The sequence below is a fragment of the Mus caroli genome, chromosome 13 (assembly GCF_900094665.2).
Source record: "Mus caroli chromosome 13, CAROLI_EIJ_v1.1, whole genome shotgun sequence".
Taxonomy (NCBI): Eukaryota; Metazoa; Chordata; class Mammalia; order Rodentia; family Muridae; genus Mus; species Mus caroli.
Window position 1 is genome coordinate 49,616,747 of NC_034582.1, and position 22,499 is coordinate 49,639,245.

At 48.9% G+C, this 22,499-nt stretch overlaps 1 protein-coding gene across 1 annotated transcript in view; it reads left to right on the forward strand.

Annotated features, from left to right (window-relative positions):
• The first annotated feature begins 620 nt into the window (after nucleotides 1-620).
• Nucleotides 621-22,499, forward strand: part of Hrh2 (histamine receptor H2) — a 42,055-nt gene continuing 20,176 nt past the window's right edge. The window contains exons 1-2 of the mRNA XM_021181005.2: nucleotides 621-681; nucleotides 20,939-22,450. Of these exons, the coding sequence (XP_021036664.2) occupies nucleotides 21,378-22,450 (1,073 nt within the window). The 5' untranslated portion in view covers nucleotides 621-681; nucleotides 20,939-21,377. The remainder of the gene's footprint in view (nucleotides 682-20,938; nucleotides 22,451-22,499) is intronic.

The following is a 22,499-nucleotide window of genomic DNA, read 5'->3' on the forward strand; positions in this document are numbered from 1 at the left end:
CACCAGAACCCCTGGGCTGACTGAGATCTACCCAAATCTGGCTTTCCAGATTCCCAAGATCTTCCAGGATTTTCTCAGAAAAAACTGGTTCTTCTCTCGCACCTGGCCATTCTTGGAGTGGTCAGGTCCTGGAGGAACTCAGGTGAAGGGCTCATCAGATTTCTGGCCTAGCGTTCTCAAACCAGCCAGAGTGAGCCAAGGCTGAGCATCTCCCCTCACACCATCAATGTGCACACAGGTGGGCAGAGTCTCAGGCCAGGGAGCTGCCCAGAATAAGTAGCCACTGTAGGAGGGGTGGTGGGGTGGGTGGGGGGTGGCGGGAAGGGGGGGGGGAACATGACAGATGACCATGTGAAAGGGAGGAAAGAAGAGGGAGGGGTGAAAGCGTCCAAAGAAGGAAAGGGGGGTTGGGAAGAGGGAAGAGAGGGAGGAAGAGAGAGCGAGAAAGGGGGAGACAGAAGGAAGAAGGGGAAGAGGGGGAGAAAGGGAGAGGGGAGGATGAATATGGGAGAAAACGCTGAGGAAAGGAGCGGCTTTCAGAACGAGGAGGAGCGAGTTGGGGGCGGGGACGAGGAAGTGGGTGCTAGGCGCACGCCGCCAGCTCCATCCTTGCCCCAGCCAGTGCAAGCGCGCAGTCCTAAGCGACCCGGTACAGCCGGTGGCGCACAGCAGCAGCACCAGGTAAGGTAAGGTGACCGACGCCTCCCGGCAGACGTCGCCTCGGGATGGGGACGCGGGTGGGGTTGCGCGGAGACCAGGCTGTGGCGTGGCCGCTTTGGCTGCCTGCTTCAGATTCCTGCCGACCCCCGTCCCCAGATCGACCTCAGGCTGCGCTGCACACAGGAAGCACCTGACCTTGGGCTGATGCCTCTACCTAGATTTCCTCCCTGTCACCCTCAAGGGTCATACCCACCCCCAAAGGGGTGTTATGAGCTAGGCTTGCTGCCTCGTCCCGCGGATGTGAGGGATGCCAGGGTAGCCTCACACACCCCCCCCCCTCCGTGCCCTCTAAAAAATCTTCTTGCGCTTAAAGGCTTGCTTTGTGCCCTCTGGGCGGTGGCGTGAGTCGCCCGATATATATGTGGGAGCTTGGAGAGACTTTCGACTCCCCAGCACCAGTGAAGCGTCAGGGGCTGACAGGAAGGAGCCTGTCTAGTTTCTCAAGAACAGGTCGCCTTGCCTAAGTCCTCCTGGGCTGCTGCCCCATTCTGGGCTGCTGGGAATCGAGGAGTTCCCTGCGCTAGACTGGGAGTTGACTCTGGTAGCTCTTCTGGTAGCTGTCCGAGACACCAGGGACATCTGATAGCTGTTCTCTGGTTGTGGAAGTTCAGAAGTGGCCTTGACTCTGGTTTGAGAAACCCAGTGACCTTGAGCCTGAAAGCCTCAGTTTCCCCCTCTGACACTCACAGGGCAGTAAAGCACCCTTGAGCGGAGATGTTCCCACTGGTCACTGTCATACACTAACTTTGGTGTCTACTGAGCCTTGGCACTGTTTGTCTGGAGGTCATATATGTAGCTAAGCATGAAGCATAGAACAGGGCCCAGGGAATGGGGAGGAGGGGAGGTTCAAGTCTTAGGAGCCCCACCCCTCCCCTCAGACACATGTCAAGGTGGCTTTTTAAAGAGACACCTTCCAGATAAGTCTTGGCCAAGTCTCTGCTTTCTTAATTATAAGAGAGAGTTATGAATTTCTATAAACATGTTTGCTTTCCCCAAAGGTTATCCAGGACTATGGGACTGATCTCTGAGCTGGGTTTGGGGAGAACCGGAAAGAGTAAAGATATCATTTGTGGGCAGGCCTGGCACCAGGCACATTAGATGTGTAATAATTCAGACTAAAGTTGTCATCACAGTACTGGGGACCGGTATTGTTAACCCCCTATTGCAGATGGAGAAACCGAGGTTCTCCACAGTGATTTCCCGTAGTCCCTGCTGTGAAGTTTGGCCTCCCATCTTCCCAGCTGCAGGGGTGATACTGCTTTGTATCATTCTAGTCCCAGCCATTAAATAAGAGCATGAAATGCACAGCTCCCAGTGTAGACTAGGCTATCGTTCCCTCCTTGTCCCACACGGGAAGAATAGCTGCACACTTCCTGGAGGTGACTGATGGTTGTCAGTGAGAGCTGGTACCCTGACCAAGCATTGCCTCTAAAGCTCAGAAAGGAAGGAAGGCCACTGCTCAGTGTCCCACAGAAAGCAATACTGAACTGCTTCGCCTCTGCTGCTGAGGTCACCCTGTCCCAATTACCCCCCTCCCTGTTTAGTCTCAGCCTGGACAGCTCCCCTGGGTTCTGAGGCATGCCCATTCCCTCTGTCCTGGACGAATGGCTAACTTGTACTAACTGGGTTGACTCAGTCCGTGTCATCCAAGTGACAGTGACATCTGAATAGGAGGGACAAGACAGAAGACAAAAATCTGGTGACAGATTCAATCTGGCAAACACTCCTTTTAGAGACACTCTCTCCAGAAGCCTTCCCAGTCATCACGTCCGCAGGGAAAACAAACCCAGCTGTGGTCCCACTCCACCAACGCCCCAGGAAGTAAAAGCAGGATTAAACTGCAATCAGGAGGATTTGGGTCATCCTTGGGAAAGAAATCCCTGGTAATGGGGTAAGGGTCTCAGCAAGCCAAAAAGGCTCTTTGCCAAGAATGTTTTAAAACAAGAGAACATCCATCCACATGAAGTGATGGGAGGAGAATAAAGATTACTGCAATCCCCAAGACAGTTACCAAAACTCAAAAGAGTGTCTAAATGCCCAACAATAGGGACAGACAAGTTTTTACTAAAAACAGTTTTAATGGTTGGGGACACCCTTATCCATTGCAGACATGGCATTACCTTGGATTTGAGACAAAAACCTAGAAAAAAGTGGGGAGGGATCAAAAGAAGGTTAGCAACATTTGCCCATGGTGGCAGGATTGGGGGCATGGTTGCTCCCAGGGCTTTCCTGATTTTCTGCAAGGAGTACCTACTTCGCTAATCAGCACAGAGATCTCTGTGGCTTCCAGGGCTGTGGTCTTGCTGAAGGAAGGGAGTGAGTGAAGGAAAGAGGTGTTCCTGGTGTGGTTCAGTGGATGGGCATGCCACCTCTGAGACTTCCAGAGCCTCGGTAGACAGTGTCCTCAGAAGCAATGTTTGCCAGACTGAGTTGGTCACCATCTTGTTTCCTATCTTCTTCCAACCGCCACCTGTCCCAGTTCTCATAAACTGGCATGCACAGTTCTTCTGTGTTTCATACGTATGGGTATACACCTCCATGGGGACCCCTGAAGGTGGGGACTATGGGACCCTGGAGACCCCTGAGGGCGGGGACTATGGGACCTACCTACCCTGTCTTTTCTCACTAGTTCCTTCACATAGCTAGCATGTGTGTTCTTGCCACAACAGAAGCACACATGCACACGTGGCAATGGCATGGGAGAAGAAGGAACCACAAATTATTAATGCCAACAGTTATCTGATGGGCTCTGTGTGCTTTCCAGCATCTAAGTAGCCATCCCACAGCCCTGTGAGAAGAGATACCTTGGCCTTCACAGACTAAAAAATGGCTTCTGGATGACCACAAAGTGATAGTCTCTGTGCTGGACTCTAGGGCCCTAACATAAGGCACCATCCCTAACAGGGAATGCCCAGATGGATTGGAAAGAGCCCTTGGACCCAGGCTGCAGGACTTAGGGCGGTACTGGAGACCTCAGGGTGAGATACTTAAGTGATTCTGCAAGAGCTGCCAGCAAGGAAGGTAGTGCTTGACTGAGGACCATTTAACACCCCAGGGGATCTTTTCATCAACTGCAGGTCTTTGAATGTCACAATGTCAGGAGGGATGCACTAGTAGTATCTAACTATAGAGGCCAGGGACACTGCTAGACAACCCATGGTACCCTCCCAGCGCCTCAGCAAAGAAAGACCCTGCCCCAAATATCTATCTATCTATCTATCTATCTATCTATCTATCTATCTATCTATCTGTCTGTCTGTCTGTCTGTCTGTCTGTCTGTCTGTCTATCTATCTATCTATCATCTATCCTATGTATCTATCATATCTATCTATCCTATCTATCATCTATTGTATCTATCCTATCTATCTATCCTATCTATCATCTATCATATCTATCTATCTATCTATCTATCTATCTATCTATCTATCTATCTATCTACTTACTTATCTGTATTCCTATCTCTCTATCTCTATAAGCCTTTCTGTTCTGGACATCTCAGAGAAATGTCTCACAGCATGCGACCTTTCCTGTTATGTTTTCCTGCCCCATCCTGCTGGAGCATGTGTCAGTACCACCCGCCTTGTTAGAGCTGATGGAGAGTCCATTTTATGGGCTCCACCTTTTATTTATCTGTTAACCAGTTGATGGGCAGCTAGGCTGTTTCCACTCTAGAGTTGTTATGAAGAGTTGCTGTGATCACTTGGGTGCAGGCCATTTGGGGGGACATGTACGTTATGGTTATGGTCGGGTGTGTACTTGGGGGTAGAAGGGTGAGTTGATTTGGGTTCTCCTGGATCCCATTTGTGCCTGCTGCTTGGTATCTTCTAGACGTTCAGTTCAACCTTCTGATGGCATTCTCTTACTGAGACTACACTGCAAAGGCCACAGATCTTTTCCACGTAGCCCATGGCATGGCTGTGTTCTCCTCTCTCTTCTGGCCTCAAAGCAGCAAGCTCACTCGCTCTCCGACCTTTGCATGTTTCCTTTGTCCTTCTTGCCCCTTGCATGGGTAGCCTCAGAGGGACCCTCCCTGGCTTCTCAACCTCCAGGCTAGCCCAGACACTTCCTAGACCATCTCAAACTTTTCTTTGATCACACTTGACTTCAGGTGTGAACACCCATTTCCCTCATCTCTGCAATTCTGGGCAAGTAGACTCTCCTCTCTGGGCCTCGGTGACTGATTTATGAAAACCCATAGGGGCCCATCATTGACTGATCTCAGAGGGGTTTTCCAACTCAACCTTTAGTTGACAGTGTAGTGGGAAGGGTGTGGACCCGGCCAGAGTGAGAGAAGGCTGGCTAGGCCCATGTTGGGCATGAATTGAAACAGGCAGAGTGGCCAATTGCTACCAGCCTCATGAGAGTATTCTCCCGGAGTATATGAGAGTATTATCCCGGAGTATATGGGATCTTTGGCCTGGTTTTCAGACTCAAAAATCAGCAGGAGGTGATCATTACTACTTCTAGATCCAGCAAGCACTGAATGTTGTGGTCACTGTAAACTCTAAAATTGCCAGCTTCTCCTGACAGAATAGCCTCCAAACATCCAAATCAGAGCTAGCCACTCAATCACCGAGGTGTTCAGAAAACACTCTTTAAGGCTGTCATGTGCGCAACCTGAGCAGTTCACAGAAGAGAGATGGGTGAATGTGGCAATGCGCCCAAGGATGCCTGTTTATCAGGGAAGATGGTGATGTTGCTGCCAAAGGGACAGGGCAGCCCTTCAGCCATGTGCTGAAGACCCATGATCATGGGAGACCCAAGCACCCCACTGTCCAGAGGAAGTCACCTCCAGAGATTTCAAAAATTGCCTTGGAGGTGAAAGGAACACAAAGAATGGCCATATAGCCCAGGTGAGGTCAGAGAAGGTCCAGAGGCGCAGTGCTGTGGAACTTCCAGGTGTTCTTGGGGCAGGTAGAACAGCTAGGTGTCAACCGATGTCAGCAGGAGAGGGGGGGTGGGAAGGGGTCTCACAGTTTACAGGACCTAGATCCTTCACTGCCAAGTAGGCTGTTGGAGCCACATGGGAGTCTAGGCTCCCAAAGAAGTAGTTGAGTTCGCATTTTCCAAAATGCCATTCCTCCACACAATGGAGAGGAAGGTGGGCTGGAGGAGGGTACAGACCTCATGCCCACTGATGCTGCCCCAGCTCTGCACCTCTACCTTGAGCAGAGATAAGGGCCAGGAATTTTAAGTGGAGATCAATAGGGAACAGTTAATGCCAGGCTCCTGAGGTCTCTGCTACCACAGGGGAGGCACCCAGGCTGGTGTGAACTGGCATCCAAACACAAAAGTCCAGGAAATGGAGGAGAGAGGCAGCCAGAGAGGATGGTTCAGACACAGGGATCTGGATGGCAAAGAAATAAAGGAGACAAAAAGCAGAGAGCCAAGAATGATGAAGCCTTCTGGAGACCCAAGGACAGACAGTGTGGAGGGAAGGGGTGGGGACAGTGAGGCCACATTACAGATGAGAGCAGGACTTCAAGCTACAGGACTACTATGGGCTGTCCCCAGAAGCAAAAATACTCATTACCCAGGAGAAAGCCCTTGGGTAGAGTCAGGCAACTCCGCGTGTCATCTTGCTGCTCTGGCAGTGGGTGACATCAGTCTCCCTCAAACTGCTGCCAATGGATTGGACGCCAATCAGAAAGGGAAACTCTAAAGCAATAATGACCCCCTGCAAAGGCGGTTAGAAAAGGAGAGTGTCAGCCAGGGAGTCTTCTAGACTCTGCAGGACACAGGAGGACATGCAGAGATCACATGTCCAGGGGATGATCATACAACCCACAGGGTGTTTGTTTGTCTGAATGAGCCTATTTATTATCATGTTTTACTAGCAGATATTAATTGCATAACAATGGATTTCATTACAAATTTCCCATGCATGTGCATACCGTGTTTCAGTTATTTTCACACACCCATTGCGGTCTCTCTTGTCCCTTTCCCATTCTCTCTGACCCCTTTCCTCTCTCTCTGATTAGACCTTCCTCTATTTTCACGGGTGTGCGTGTGTGTGTGTGTGTGTGTGTGTGTGTCTGTGTGTGTGTCTGTGTGTGTCTGTGTGTGTGTACCAATGAGTTTCATTGGGGCTGTTCACAGGAGGATGAGTAAGGCTTTGCTTCCGTGGGAAGTTTACCAGTGCTATACCCCCAAAGAAACTGATCCTCCCAAACAAGTAACACTACCTGTGTGTAGGTTCTGGGAAAGGTGGGGCCTTATAAGCCCCTTCCATGACAGACTGGCCCAGTTTTGTATCATCTTGTATATCTAAGGACATCAGCTGTGAGTTCAAGAGCTGTGCCATGCCTGGCTCAGTGCTTCATGCCTTTCCTGCTCTTCCCACCCACATCCTTGGGCTATGACATTCATTCCATCCTTTCTTCGGAGATGTGATCTGAGCCCTGAGGTGGTAGAGATGTCCCCTTTATGGCTGGACCTTTGTCAATCCTTAATTCTCAGTATTTGGACTTTAGGAGTCTTCGCAGCCACCATCGGTCACAGCAAAAAGAAACGTTTCCAACTGAAACTGACAGCCACGCTGTTCTATGGGTATGAACACAGCAGCTTAGACGTGTTCTGATGGGCACATCATGTCCATTTAGCAAGATAAAGCAACTGCTTCTTCATTAGGGCCCCTGCCTTCCCCAGCCACAGGCTGTTGGTGGGTGTGTAGTAATAGAAGTGAATTGCCTCCCGTGGAGTAGACGTCTGATCTAATCAAAAGCCCGTTAGTTACCCTCTTAATGGTCTTGCCTCTGTTGTACCAGTGACCTCATCTTGCCTGGCAGGCTAGACTTTTACACTCAGGGTCCACAGCTAACAGGATGTTGATGACAGTTCTCCCTCTGTGGCCTGCACAGCACCAAGGGCTAACACAGTAGGGCAGAAGCTTCCAGCCTCGTGCTAACTTGATTTCTCCATGTCCTGCAATCAAGGCCTGTGGGAGCCAACATTTTAAAAGGAGAATTCACTGGAAATTAAGACATCTTGGTTTAAAGCCAAAAGGTTGGAGTCCACATCAGCTTTCTAGCTTCTTTCAGAAAAGATAATGAGAGGGCCCTGGGCCCAGGGTGACCTTAGCTGTTTAGTGGCCAACCCTCTGGACACAGCACTGCCTGTCACCAAACATGCATACTGGATATTAAGGGACACAGCCCATGTGGACAAAGGGATTAGCGCTGATCCTGGCCAGGACTGATGAGGTTTCGGCATGCACCTCAGAGCAGTAGAGCCTTTTCTGTGTTTGCTTTTGAGGCAGGCTTTCAAATCCAGTGTAGCCTCAAACTTGCAATTCTCCTGATTATACTCAGGAACTGGGCTTGTGAATGGCTCCCACAGGCCATTTGCCTGAGGCCTCCAAATACTGGGGTTATAGGTACATACCATCTTACCTGAATGTCAGGTGACTAAAAGCTTCAATTATGTATTACTGATATTGATTCATTGCCTATTTCTTGAGTTTCTCATTAACATTTTCAGGCTGTGGATGATCACAAAAGGAAAAAAAACACTACAAATAAAAAGATTCACTGTATTTTACTTTATATTGTCATTAGGTTCATGTTATCTATGTTTTCATATTTTTTTTTACCAAAGGGGAGCATATAAATGCTATCTTACACTATAAAGATTGCCCTTAAGCTGCTAGTAGTAATTATCAATGGAGAAAGAATTGTGCAAGTAATGTAACAATTGGTATTAACAACCCCCCCTCCCAGAAGACAGTTATTACAATCCAGTCACTCTGGTCACCAGTATTTGGTGGTATCCTCCCCTACTTAACACTGATAGAATAGAAGTTCATTGAATTACATAATTCAAATCTTGATGAGGCCTTTGTAATCTGAGCACAAGCATTTCCACCTTATTATTTATAGTTTCCAATATGTGGCAATAGTACGCATAACGTTTCTGATGCAGCATAATTGACTCAGCTACTGAGCATCAAAAATCATTTTCAAGCCGGGCGTGGTGGCGCACGCCTTTAATCCTAGCACTCGGGAGGCAGAGGCAGGCGGATTTCTGAGTTCGAGGCCAGCCTGGTCTACAAAGTGAGTGCCAGGACAGCCAGGGCTACACAGAGAAACCCNCCAGCCTGGTCTACAAAGTGAGTGCCAGGACAGCCAGGGCTACACAGAGAAACCCTGTCTCGAAAAACCAAAAAAAAAAAAAAAAAAAAAAATCATTTTCAACGTTCAAGCCATTGCTGAGGGCGCAGAATATTTTGGGCTTGTCAAGGAAGACAGGTGTCTAGGCCACAAGTATGACTGCAGGGTGCCAGGGCAGGATCTGATAGGCAGGGTGTGGGAGGTTTAAGAGAACTGATTAATGAGGGGACAGAATGAGACTCCGGAGGAGAAAGGGCAAATGCTGGTGGGTAGCTGCAGGAAGGCAGTCATCCACGTACTGTACTGTACTGTACTGTACTGTACTGATGCACTGTTGTGAACTCAGAGATGCTGCGACTTGAGATGCAGTTGCCCCCTTGACCCCTTACAGGTCAGATGATATGGTGGTTTGAATAAGAATGCCCTTCACCCTGCCCCACCCCCGCTCATATATTTGAAGTTATCAGGGAGTGTCACTACTTGATAAGGATTAGGAGGTGTGGCCTCAACTAAAGTAGGTATGGCCTTCTTGAAGGAGGTGTGTCACTGGAGGTGGGTTTTGAGGTTTCAAAAGCCCGAGCCAGGCCCAGTGACTCTCTCTTCCTGCTGCCTGCAGATCCAGATGTAGAATTCTCGGGTACTTCCCCAGCATCATGCCTTGGTCACGGTGTCTCTTCACAGCTAGAACATTGACTAGGACAGATGATGTTGCACAGGGACAACTTCTCTTCTTCTAGGTGACAGATCTTAAGGGAAACATGAGCTACAGAACCTTGAGGACTTCATGATTATCTAACTGGGTAGAAACTGTCTGTACAGCCTCGTTTGCACAAACTACATGAACTGCTGCCTCAAAATGGCAAACCCCAGCTACTCAGAGACCAGACATCTGATATCCCTGCCTGTTAGATCTGCTCCAAGTGACCCTTAGCATGAGGACAGACCAAAACTGGCCATTGGTGGAGTGGCCTGGAACTGTTTTCTTTAGACACCAGCTTTTTTTCATCTCTGATGGCAGTGAGTGTGTCCGCACGGTCAGCCTGTAGCACACAGAAGACACTGAAAAGGCTTCCAGCCTAAAGGAGGCCACAGGGGAGCCTAGCCTCCCAAGGACATGATCAGGACACTTACCTCATCCTCCAGCTGGGCAGATGTCATCCAGCACAAAGCCTGCCTTATCAAGTGTGGCCCACCTCTTGGGATTTCTTGAGTTCTGTTCTAGAAGCATGTGTTTTGCTCCTCATAAAGTAATAACATTACTAAGTCAAGCCATAGCAAGCCAGAAACTAACTCTAACTACAACCCCAGAATTTCCATTATACTTCCTGATGATAAAAGTGGGCATTTAAAAAATTATAAAAATTATTTAAGCCCAATAATACTCTTCAGTAGACTAAAATATATATATAGTCACTGGCTTACTTTTTGTGCGCACAAACTGGTAAACTAAGGAAAACACATGTTCCTGAATGGAGGGGGCAATAAATAGCTCTGTGTTTGGAGATAATCAAGGGGAGATAGTCTGGCCACCATGTGGAATACTGGACAAAGATTCTTGCACCTCAGAGATCTCTGGGTTATCTCCTCAATTCAGCATCACAAGATGCGCAGATCCCATAAGCCTCTGCCATGCCTTCTACCCTCACCCCATGACATCCCTGAGCCCACAGGGACCCATCCAGAGCCTACACTGTTTACAATGGAAGTCCATCCCCAGTGTGCCGTTAGCCAAAGCCCTGACACACTAGGACTATAAAAATCCCATCCAGGCTTGTCTTGCCAAACTCTCTCTGGTCACAGGCCCATTATAGTGATTCTGGTCCCATATGACCAAAAGCAGGTATAGCCAGAAGCCTCTGACCTCCAAGGACTGGTAGGCTCAGAAGCCTCTGTGGGTTTGATCTCCTCAGCAGAGTGGAACGTAACAAATCTCTCCTGGCCTGATATCTAAGGGACCTTCTCCCTGTGTAGAATGCATCAGAGTCTGACCATACCTTGGCCCAGGAGAGGCTTCTAGCTCCTAATGATCTGCCCCCCTCCCACTTGGCCTCACCCCTCTCTCTTACTACTATTGCCACCATCAGGGGCTGTTACCAAAGTGACCCTTTCCAGCAAGGGCTCCTCTTGCTATCTACTCTCTCCCCTCAGAGCCATCCCCCACCTTCCAATCCTGTCTGCCCTGGCCCCGTTCCCAGCCCACAGCCTGTTTTAGACGGATTTGTTTTAGACTCGCTCTGCCTCTCTCCATCTGGTGACCTTGGCCGTCTTCACTCTCAGACAAGGTGGGACTTCAAATAAGCTTCTGTAAGAGAGAAGCAGACAGTAAGCATGAGGCGCGCCATCTGTGGAGAAGCCTCAGCGATCATCACACGGCCATGGCCCTGACTCTCACTTTTCTCCTCTCAGCAGTGGGCTGTGATGAACCACTTATGGATGGAAACACAGCCTCAGAGAGGTCAAGAGCTTTCCCAGCAGCACAGTGGAGACATAGCTAAGTTAGTATCTGACACAGACCAGGCTTTCGCCCTCCTACTACATATCGTTGGCTCCCCAGGAAGGCTGAGATGACTCCTCTGGTATAGAATAGGCAGCCCTAGGGGGTCCACCAGAGAGATGTGGGTTAGACGTGATACATGGACAGATGCCCGGGTGTCTTGTAACCCTTCCTCTGAACACAGAGAACACACCTGCCAAGTGCTACCATCTCACGATTCACTACTTTTCAAAGGTAGACCAGTAACCCTTTGGACTGGCCTCAGAGGCGTTAATAACATTGGCTGTTCTTTGCGTTTATTGACAGTGTGGCCTATCTGTGGGTGAGGGATCCTATCCACGTATAGAATGATCAGACAATTCCTTTCGCAAAAAAAAAAAAAAAAAAAAAATCACATGCAAGAGGGAAAATGTCAAATAAAAAATATAGCCGTAATAATCTGTAAATTTGGTAATGATCATGAGGGGGTGGAGGAGTGACTGACGCTTGGGAGACAGAGGGAGATGGGATGAACTAGAAGGAATTGAATTCCAAGAGGACTGGCTCTTGACAGCCTATAATCAGCTACGTGGCCTCCACCAAGGTACCTGGTTTCTCTGCTTCACGTTGCAAAATAGGGTGACACTGGTATCCCTCTTCACAGCACACAGCTCTCCCGCAGGCCTCCAACTGAGGCAGTGGGTGCGAAGAGGCTGGGGGAAGGGATGGCAAAGGCACAGAGGATTGCCTAAGATAACCAGCAGTGTGAATGTTCCTGGCAAGGGTTAGCTGTTTGCTTCTGATACCTATAGAGTGGCCCAGCCAACCACAGGGCTTTGTCCTGTACAACTAATCTGTACCCAGCTAGAAAGGGCAAAACCTTCAAGGAATGAGCTTGGGGCAGAGAGGAGAGCAGGAGAGAGCTGGTCCCTGGGCATAGGGTGGCTGTACCGGTGATAACGATTAGGGTGGCCGCTGAGATGGTGATGGGGATGTGGGGGAGCCAGGGGGTCGGGGGGAGTAAGAGGTATCCATTTGGCAGACCTGACACTGTTTGACACAGAGCTGTGAAGGCCTGAAAGGCACCAGAGCTCTGTAGAGCTGCCTGTAAAGGAGGACTTAGAGCCTTTCAGGGACCTCAGGAAAAAAAAAATGTTTGAGTTCCTGATCAAAAAAACTACGAGAGAGAAAAACACACACTGTAAATGGCAGCTTGTAGTCAGACAACCGCAAACATAGTATTAGCCACCTAGCTACATCCGTGCTGTCCTTCCTTTGGAATGATCATAAACTGCAATGCTCCTCTGTTCCCAGGGAATATGGTTTCCAACAGAAAGTGGACAGGGCCCTAGACAAGGCTCTAAATGACTGACTGGGAAACGTTTGTTAGAGGCTCTCCATCAGTGGAATTATGGAAAAAGACCCAAGATGGCTGTCTCTTAAGCATGTTGTAAAGGGGCCTGAGGAATGCCAGGGGATGTCTGTGTTTGGATTCCACTCAGATCTCTCATATTTTGTCATTTGGAAGACACATAATTGCTTTCTTCCTCCCTGCCTCCTTCCCTCGCTCCCTTGCTTCCTTCCTTCTCATCATGTATGTAGAACTGGAAGAATCTCAAGATGTTCTAATCCTGTCTCCTCATTTTCAGGCCAAGGAAACTGAGAGTATAAAGTCAGAGTCACACCAGAACTTAGACTGGAGATCCAAATTTGCAGTAGGTTGCCCTCCTCACTTCAGCTCCTGCCCTAGACCTTTATCTCCAAGGTGGCAGGGAGTTGGACTTCTCTGCCAAAGCAGGGAGTCCTCAACTTTACTTCTTGAGAACCAAGGCAGAAGTTTGCCTTGGCTCCTTCTAGCGCCTGTAGATTCAGCCCTTCACCAGGCCCCTCTCACCCCTGCGTGCTGACCCATGCTCTTGATCCTCTTTGACCAAACTGTTTCAATTCTGAATCTATTAAACAAACATGAGCAGTAGCTACAGAGCTACAGTGAAGGAGAACACATGTGTAAAAGGTGCAACGATGTAGCCTGACAGTTCTGAGGGCCTGATAAACTGGGCGTTACTATGTGACCATGGCGTATTTGGCTACTCCAGCTAATAGTGGATGATCTCCGATTGCCTGTCAGGGAGCAAGCTAAAGGGGCTCTTAGTCCTAACACTTGACAGAGCTCACACTCCAATGGAGAATGGCAACAAGTAGGAAAACAAGCCAGGCAGGTGTAGGCAGGAGGCTGAGGCAGGGGAATCAAGCATTCGAGGTCATTCTCCCCTACACAGTAAGTTCAAAGTCAACCTGGCCATGAGATTCTGTCACAAAAAATTAAGTAGTTAAAAAATATGAGGTGGTTGTGCAGTGGAGAGGAGCCAAGTGGGCCCCTCCCCAGACCGGACACCTGTACCAGCAGAGTAACCACAGAGTTGGTGGCAGAAGCAAAGGAAGGTGACAGGGAAGAGAGAGGCTAGATATAGAGGCAGGACACACGGGGCTAGCCTGTGGTTGAGCGCTGATGTGAAGGAGGGGCAGGGAATGCAGGGTAACACCGATGTGTTTCACAGATCAGTTCTCTGAACAATGCATTTGAAGGCTGGGCAAAAGCAGAAGAGAAACGACTCAGGGACCCACTTCCTGATTCCAGACAGACAGATAAATGTATAGACAGCCAAGTCTATAGACAGAAAGTAGTCCAGTGGCTACCAAGGCCGGAGGAGGGCCCTACAAGGATAGGATCTCCTTCCTGCTGTGTTTTGGATATGTGTACAGTGTGATAAAGCTGTCTAAAGCTGCTGGATGGTGCCCCAAAACCATGCTTATGAGAATTTCAGACCAAGTGGAAAAGGGGGTGAAGCAGAAATAATAGCTTTCTCAGACAAAAAAAAAAAAAAAAATTAAGGGACCTTGTCCCCAGCTGTGGCTTGCCCGACTCTGTGCACTGCTGTCAGATGCCAAGCAGATGTCGCTGCAAAGGTGACATGACAGCTAAGCTACCCAGAATCTGGATGATGTGGGGAGGGTGTGGATGCTCACATGATGACCTAGACCTTGTACAACGACCTGCCGGTCTCACCACTGGCTGTGTGGCTTTAGGCAAGTGTCAGGCTCTCTCTGAGCCTCAGTTTCACTACCTGTCATGTGGCGATAACGTTGGCCCCTGCTGCAGATGTGTTACCACCTGCAAGTGCCTAGCCTGTGGTAGGTGACTGGCACGTGGGAATGGCCACTGTCTTGGCTTTGAGTCAAAGTCACCTTCTCCCTCTTGGGTCCGTCCATCATCCTAAAGAGACTAGTTTGAACCCATTACCCTGCTCTGTGTGGATGAGAGCCTGGCTAAGAAGCAGCAAGGCTCTTGTCTACCTGGGCCAAGAGCAGCAGCTGCAGACCTTTGCCCCAGATTTCAGATGACATTCAGATCTGCTCACCTTTCGTTATGCCTGGTGTGTGTGTGTGTGTGTGCATCCTTGAGCAAGGTGACATGAGGACAAGCAAAAGCTCGCTCTGGCTTTAATCACCATGTCCAGAAGAAGCAGAAGGGTGGAATGAAAGGCCCTGTGAGGCTGGACCTTCCCTCCAAGCAACAGCTTCCACCAGATGCCTTCCTGCAGTGAAGGCCGTGACCAAATGTCCCATGTCCCGCCCACTATGTATGAGGAAGCTGCTGCCAGCTTCACCACTTAAAAAAAAAAGAAAAAAGAAAAAAAACAAAAAAGAAAGACTCCTGTGGCCGTGATTTTCAGGGAGGAAGATGCCTGAGCGGCAAACACAGGCATTCAGGCCGATCGGCCTTTGTCTGCTGAAAAGCTAAATACAGAGGAGCTAAGAATAGGGACTGTGGAGGCAGACAGAGCTGGGCTTAAATCCTGACTTTCCCTCTTACTGAGTTTTGAAACTCTGGGCAAGCGTCACAACTTCTAAGCTTTGATTTCTGCCTTTCTAAGGTGGGGAAAATAAAAATCCCTCACTAGACGGAATAGTGCAAAGATGAAATAAAACAGTGTATTGCCCCAGGCCATAAGGTAGACACTCAGCTAATTCCCAGGTAGATAAGCCTCACTGACTGACTAGGGAGATCTGGTGTTTTCTGTCTGTGATCCGCTCCCCGGATGATCTTGAACTTGCTCATTGAACAGTCAATGTCACCCTGTCTCCTTCAGAACTAAGTCTAAACGTCTGGGCACCTATCCTCAGTTGCATTTTCTTCCTGACAGTCAGCTGGGAAGGTTGGGCGCATGGTGTAGTCACAGACATGACCACCTGGCTGTGAATTCCATGGAAGGAAGGACGGGGAGCTTGGAAGTGGTGGACTTCGTACAAAGTATCCTCTCCCTAACCTAAAACCCATTACAACTCTGCCTCCATTCCCTCTCGATGTGACCTGGTCGCCTACTTCCTTTCTGCCATGTCCCTTTCCAGCATGCACCACCCCTTCCCTTTTCAACATGACAAGTCATGGGCTATTGGGTTTTGAGTAAACGAGATGTCTGGAAATGCCCTCAGATGAGGGTGGTGAGAAGGCAGTCTTCCACCCTTGAAGTGGCTACCCATTCCCTCCCTGGGGGCATGGGTAACCTCCTCTGTGACTTGGAGGTTCTCCCACCCTGGCCCAGGTGCTCTAAGCTAGTCTTGGTGGCTTCCTCACAGTCTCTCGGGTATACTTTTATGTTCTTTCTAAACTCTGCTACCACACGCAGTGTCAGGGAGACCCCAACACAAACCTTCAGAAGCACAGCTGCCGGGTCAGTTCGTCTACGGGTTTTGAACGTGGCTCTCACTAGTGATCCTGGCCACTGAGCATCCGGAGCTGGGGAGAGCTCGAGCCATCAATTCAGAGGCACCCGGGACAACGGAGGGAGAGTCTCATCTCAAAATAAATGAGTAGATAATACTTAGGATGATGAGAGTGGGTGTTTCTAGACCCAAGAAAATGCTGCCTTTCTCAAAGTATGTGCTCTATGTGCATATGTGAGAACATAAACACACATCCATACTTATAATATACATATATGTACGCGTACATACTTACTCATACCCTCAGACACACAAGCTCACACACTAATTCACATACACATACAATATACACATGCATACTCGCACTCTCACACGCATACTCATGCTCTCTCACACATACATACATATACACTCTGATACACACACTCACACACACCCTCATACTTGATACACACTCACACTCACACTTTACACATACACACTCATCCTCAATATACATGCTCACATGCACATGTGTATGGGTATCCAGTCATCTATGGTGATGGGCAGGGCCCTTTGTCCGTGCTTGCACACACAGACCCACAGGGATGCCTGATGGGTGGCAGGGGTCCTGTTTCTTCCTAACTGTAGCATTTTCTGCACACTCTCCCTGTTCCCTGCCAGAAAGGGCATGCACCCTGGGTTACAGAACACCACCTCCCACCACAAGCTCCTCGGAGGTGTCCCCTCTCCATGTGGGCCCTGTTTTTGCTGTTACCTCATTTCTGTCTTCCATGGCTCTCTTACTTCTCCTGAAGAGGACTTGGCACAACTGCAATTAAATTAAGTAAAAACTACCCCCCAAGGACCAGGAGGAGACAGGAGATGAGGACTTGGGAGGAGAGTAAGCGCATACAGGACAAGGAAGGGATGGAGGGCCAGCTTGCCAGGCAGTAGGAACAGTACGCACAGAGGCACACAGTCAGAATGGCACCCTTCAGAACCAAGAGAAACTGAAACTGCCACAACCGTGTTCCTCAGACTGCTGAGAGGCACAGTCGGCATTCAGCAGGCAGGAGCGGACACAGAAGGTGGAAGATAGGACCATTCACCATGAATGCCCAGCCAAGAGTCGGTAAGAGACAACAAAGAGCAGGCTCAGTTCTCCCACAGAGAGCCCAGTATGGCTGGGTGGATGTAACAGGTATTTAAGAGATCCACTGAGTCCCCTGCCTATGATTGCTTTCGAGTGCTGCCCATGGAGGCCACCCAGGACAAGGGGCACACAATGGCCTTGTTAACAAGGTGGCAGTGGCTAGGAACACCTGTAGCCAAACTCAAAAGCTTCTCTCTGCATGTGTGTTGGGGGCTTGCTCTGCGTGGGTAGATTTAGGAAGGACCTCTTTCAAATGCATTAAGGCAAACATAAGGAGCTGTTGACAGGAAACACATAACTGCACAACTGAAATATTTGTGGTCAACTTGTGAGATAGGAAAGGAAGTGGCCGAACGAATATTATAAATTTGTCACATGTACAGAGAGGTAGAGTCAAACTGCTTGAAACTGTATCAAAGATAAACAAGATGTCACGCATATTACTTTTTCAGCTTTACACAACTGCTCAGGAATATTCAATATAAAATAAACACATTCCTGCCTTCAGACAGTCACCAGGGCCATGAGCATTAAGGTGGGGAAACCATACAAGAACACACACATGCACACACTCGACACTGTACACACTTTTCCCTTTATATGGGTGATGGAAAAGGATGGATGGATGGATAGGTGGATGGGTGGGTTGGTGGGATGGATGAATGGATGGGTTGGTGGAATTGATGGATGGGTGGATGGTGGATGGATGCATGGATGGATGAATAGATGGACAGGTGGATGGATGGGTAGGTTGGTGGGTGTGTGGATAAATGTGTGGGTGAATGGATGATGGATGGAAGGATAGATGGTGGATGGGTGGGTTGGTGGGATGAATGGATGGGTGGATGGTGGATGGATAGATGGGTGGGGTGGATGGATGAATAGATGGACAGGTGGATGGATGGGTGGGTTGGTGGGTGAGTGGATGAGTGGATAGATGGCTGGATGGGTGGGTGGATGGACAGACAGGTGGATGTGTAGATGACAGATGATGAATGATGAAATTCAATTGATTAGAAAAACTGAAGTCTAATCAAAGAATGAGCATTAAGAACAAGCCACCATAACTTGAACTGTGTATATTAGTCAGCTTTTCACAGAGCAACAAAATACCTAAAGTAAACAGGGAAATAAGGATTAATTGGGCTTGTAGCTCCAGAGGTGACAGTCTATGGTCTCTTGGCCCTGTGGCTTTAGGCTTACAGTGGCATAACACATCATGGCAGAAGTGCATGGCAGAGAGGTCTGTTCACCTCATGGTAGCCAGGAAACAACAGTAGAGACCTGAGGGGATCAGAGACCCACTACCTCCTTCAATTGGCTAATTCTAATGACCTCATTTCCTCTCCATAGGCCCAACTTACTAAAACTTCCACCACCTCTAGTAACACCTCAGGCTGGTGGCCAAACCTTTGGCATACGGGCCTTTGGCAGCCACTTCTCCAACTGCAGGACTGAATCTGAGTTTGGGTTCTGCCAGGTATCAGAGGAGTGACATCACTTGGGTCTTTGTCCAAACCACCGCTCGAAGTTAAACGGAGACGATTTTTCTCATTCCTATGGCTGTTCTTAGGATCCCATGATGTTTTCCTGCTGTATGCAACATCACCCAGGCCAGGCCTGTTACCCAGTATAGATTCGCTGTCATTTGTTGATCTATCTATCACCCTCTTCATGGTGGAAACTCATGTTGTCTCCATATTTTTGCCACATTCAAGCCTGCCAACAAAGGTATTATTATTGTCCATGCATCTGTGGTTATATCACCTCAGGCTGGGTAACAGGAAAAAGAATTAGTCAAATCTTAAGTCCTTTAAAGAGACATCCATTATACATTTAAGAGAAATTCAGAAAAGGAGGTTATAGAGCGATGTGTAGATGACATGGTCCCTTAGTGTGAGCATTCGACTCATTAGCACCACACAAACACCCCCTGCCTTCAGAATGCTCTCGGGGAAAACTCTGGAAGCTTCATGCTAAACAGAAAGACCGAGAAATGGATCCTGGAAGACTCACAAATCATAACAGTCACCTGTTCATCCCTGGTACCCAGAGCTCTGCAGCACATCCAGAGAAATGATTGTAGAAGAAAACAGGAGGGAGGGAGGGAGGGAGGGAGGGAGGGAGGGAGGGAGGGAGGGGATTTCTAATCATATTGAGAGCTGTTTCACTCCGATGTGAAGACTCTCCCAGACATTAACTTGAATGCCAGCCTGATGCCAAAATGCCTACAGCCAACTATCAAGGAAATGCAGAGGAAATTATTATCAGAAATATGGAGTCTCAAAAATGTCTGTCCTTATTGCTCCCCCTCCAAAGTTAATTAAGTGTGGTGGTAAGACCTGTGCTGTTCAGGCTCTCCCTGTAATGAAAAACTCCTCCAGAAATAATACCCAGAGGCTCAGCTCACAGGGCTAAAAGGCTCAGGCAGCCGGAGCAGCAGAGGGTGCTGGGGAACCCTGGTCCCTGCTCCAGCACAGGCATTGTAATCAGAGGCTGCATCTGTATTCAGATCGAAAAGCAACCCCAGGCCAGAGCTCTAAGAGGCAGAATTTATGTCCTGCAGAGATCAGCTCGCTTCTGAGAGGGTTCAGCTGTCATTTAGATTTCCACAGTCTCAGTCCTCAGGAGAACCTGCCTGCAGCTCTCAGAAAAACCAGGCGGGGAACTTGTGTAAAAGGGGCTAGCCATGAAACAAGGAATGACCTTGTTTCTCATCCACTGGAAACATAGGCTGTCCCCACTGGAGGAGACTTGTGGAGGTGATCTGGTGACAGGGGTTGTGTGTACAGGAGGGAAGAAGAGAGAGAAAGGGGAAAGGAAGGAAGGGAAATGGAGGAAGGGAAGGGGAAAAGAAGAGGAGAGAGGGAGGAAAGGAAAAAAATCACCCTAGAAGGCGATACAGTGGTAGAGTAATCACTTCCAGCCACGTGGTGGGCTGTTATACAGCCATTAGAACTGAGTGAGCTGTGTACCCGCTGATTTGAAAGTGGCAATGTTCACACTGCTACATACAAACCAATAACGCTTAGATATGGGAGTTGAACCCTGAGCAAGGATGAAGCTGACAGATTATGGAGACAGCAGGTGACAAAATTAAAACCAAGACTAGCCTTGTGCCTGCTTTTGTATGGGAGATAAGGATGCTTTGAGATTGTTAGGGCCTGGGGGAAATCATGATGATTTTGTAGCAGAGAAAAGCCAATATAAAATTTGCAGTTCCACACCCACCACGAAGCGAGATCCATGCATTCTTTGGCACATGATCCTAAGTGGCTGCTTTTAGGGACAGTGGCAGTGTTGTCAGTTCAGCAGACACCCTACAGACTGAGAGGAAAAGAATACAGACTGCCTGGGTTTTTTTCTCTGAAAAGGCTGTCAGTCCCCAGTTTAGAGTGTTTCACACACTAAATAAGAGTAAATTGAGTGCATTTATTTGCCCACTCATTCAATGCATCATTTAATCAACTGAGGACAAATGTCTACCAGTGAGTGGGGTCAGGCAGCCACCAGCAGCAAAGGGAAGCAGGCTTGTCCTAGACCTGCCCCTCCACTTTTTTTTTTCTCACAGTATTATAGACTTATATCCTGGTACCCTTCACCATCCAACATGCGCCTTAATCATCTTGGTCTTTCCTAAGGAAGGATACCTAGAAGAGTCCCCATTGCCTCCTGACCTCTCATCAGGTGATGGATGTCTAGAAAGACTCATCTTGGAACGGTCATGTTATTGGTCTAATTCTGAAGTGCTAAACACACGATCTTTATATTTTCAGCTCCTATGACCCCAGAAAGGGTAGCCAGTAGTGTTGTACCTTAAGCCATCGATGGAAACGGGCACCAGCCATGGAAAAGGACATGACAGCCTATGTGTGTGATCTCTTGCATATAAAACCTAAGCCACCTCAAGATACATCCAGCAGTGCCTCAGTCTCCATGAGGAACCTAGAAGATAGGTGTATACTACAGACCTGGGAGAAGTCTGGCATGGAAGACCTGCTGAGGACTGGGGTGTGAGCTTTTAAGGCCCTGCCTTACTTCATTCTTACCTATGTCCTGCACTTCACAAGAAAAAACTTGATCTAATTGCTAGAACAGCATTGGGTCAGTCACTACACCCTCCCAAACTTTGGCTTGGTTGGGAGCCCAGTGGTTAGGGCTAGAAGAGAAGCCACCAAAGCCAAGAAGTGAGTGTAGAAGCCACGGGGCCCCAGAATGGAACCCAATGGCACGGTTCATTCCTGCTGTTTGGACTCTATTGCATTGAAAGTCACCATCAGTGTGGTCCTCACCACCCTCATCTTCATCACTGTTGCTGGCAATGTGGTCGTCTGCCTGGCTGTCAGCCTGAATCGTCGGCTCCGCAGTCTGACCAATTGCTTCATTGTGTCCCTGGCAGCCACTGACCTGCTTCTTGGCCTCCTGGTGATGCCCTTCTCTGCTATTTACCAGCTGTCCTTCAAGTGGAGCTTTGGCCAGGTCTTCTGCAACATCTACACCAGCCTGGATGTGATGCTCTGCACAGCTTCCATCCTCAACCTCTTCATGATCAGCTTGGACCGCTACTGCGCCGTGACGGACCCACTGCGGTACCCCGTGTTGGTCACCCCTGTTCGTGTTGCCATCTCTTTGGTCTTTATTTGGGTCATTTCCATCACCCTCTCCTTCCTATCTATTCACCTAGGATGGAACAGCAGAAATGGGACCAGAGGGGGCAATGACACCTTCAAGTGCAAAGTGCAGGTCAACGAGGTATATGGACTGGTGGATGGGATGGTCACCTTCTACCTGCCTCTTCTCATCATGTGTGTCACCTACTACAGAATCTTTAAGATTGCCAGGGAGCAGGCCAAGAGGATCAACCACATCAGCTCCTGGAAGGCAGCTACCATCAGAGAGCACAAAGCCACCGTGACCCTGGCGGCCGTCATGGGAGCGTTCATCATCTGCTGGTTTCCTTACTTCACTGCCTTTGTTTACCGTGGACTGAGAGGGGATGATGCCGTGAATGAGGTGGTCGAGGGTATCGTCCTGTGGTTGGGTTATGCCAATTCAGCCCTGAACCCCATCCTGTACGCCACCCTCAACAGAGACTTCCGCATGGCGTACCAACAGCTCTTCCACTGCAAGCTTGCAAGCCACAACTCTCACAAAACTTCCCTGAGGTTGAACAACTCTCTGCTGTCCAGGAGCCAAAGCCGAGAAGGTAGATGGCAGGAGGAGAAGCCCCTGAAGCTTCAGGTGTGGAGTGGGACAGAATTCACACACCCCCAGGGAAGCCCAGTCCGGTAAGTGGTGTGGGTTGGAAGTGCTGGGAGACACCCCACCCTCTGTGTA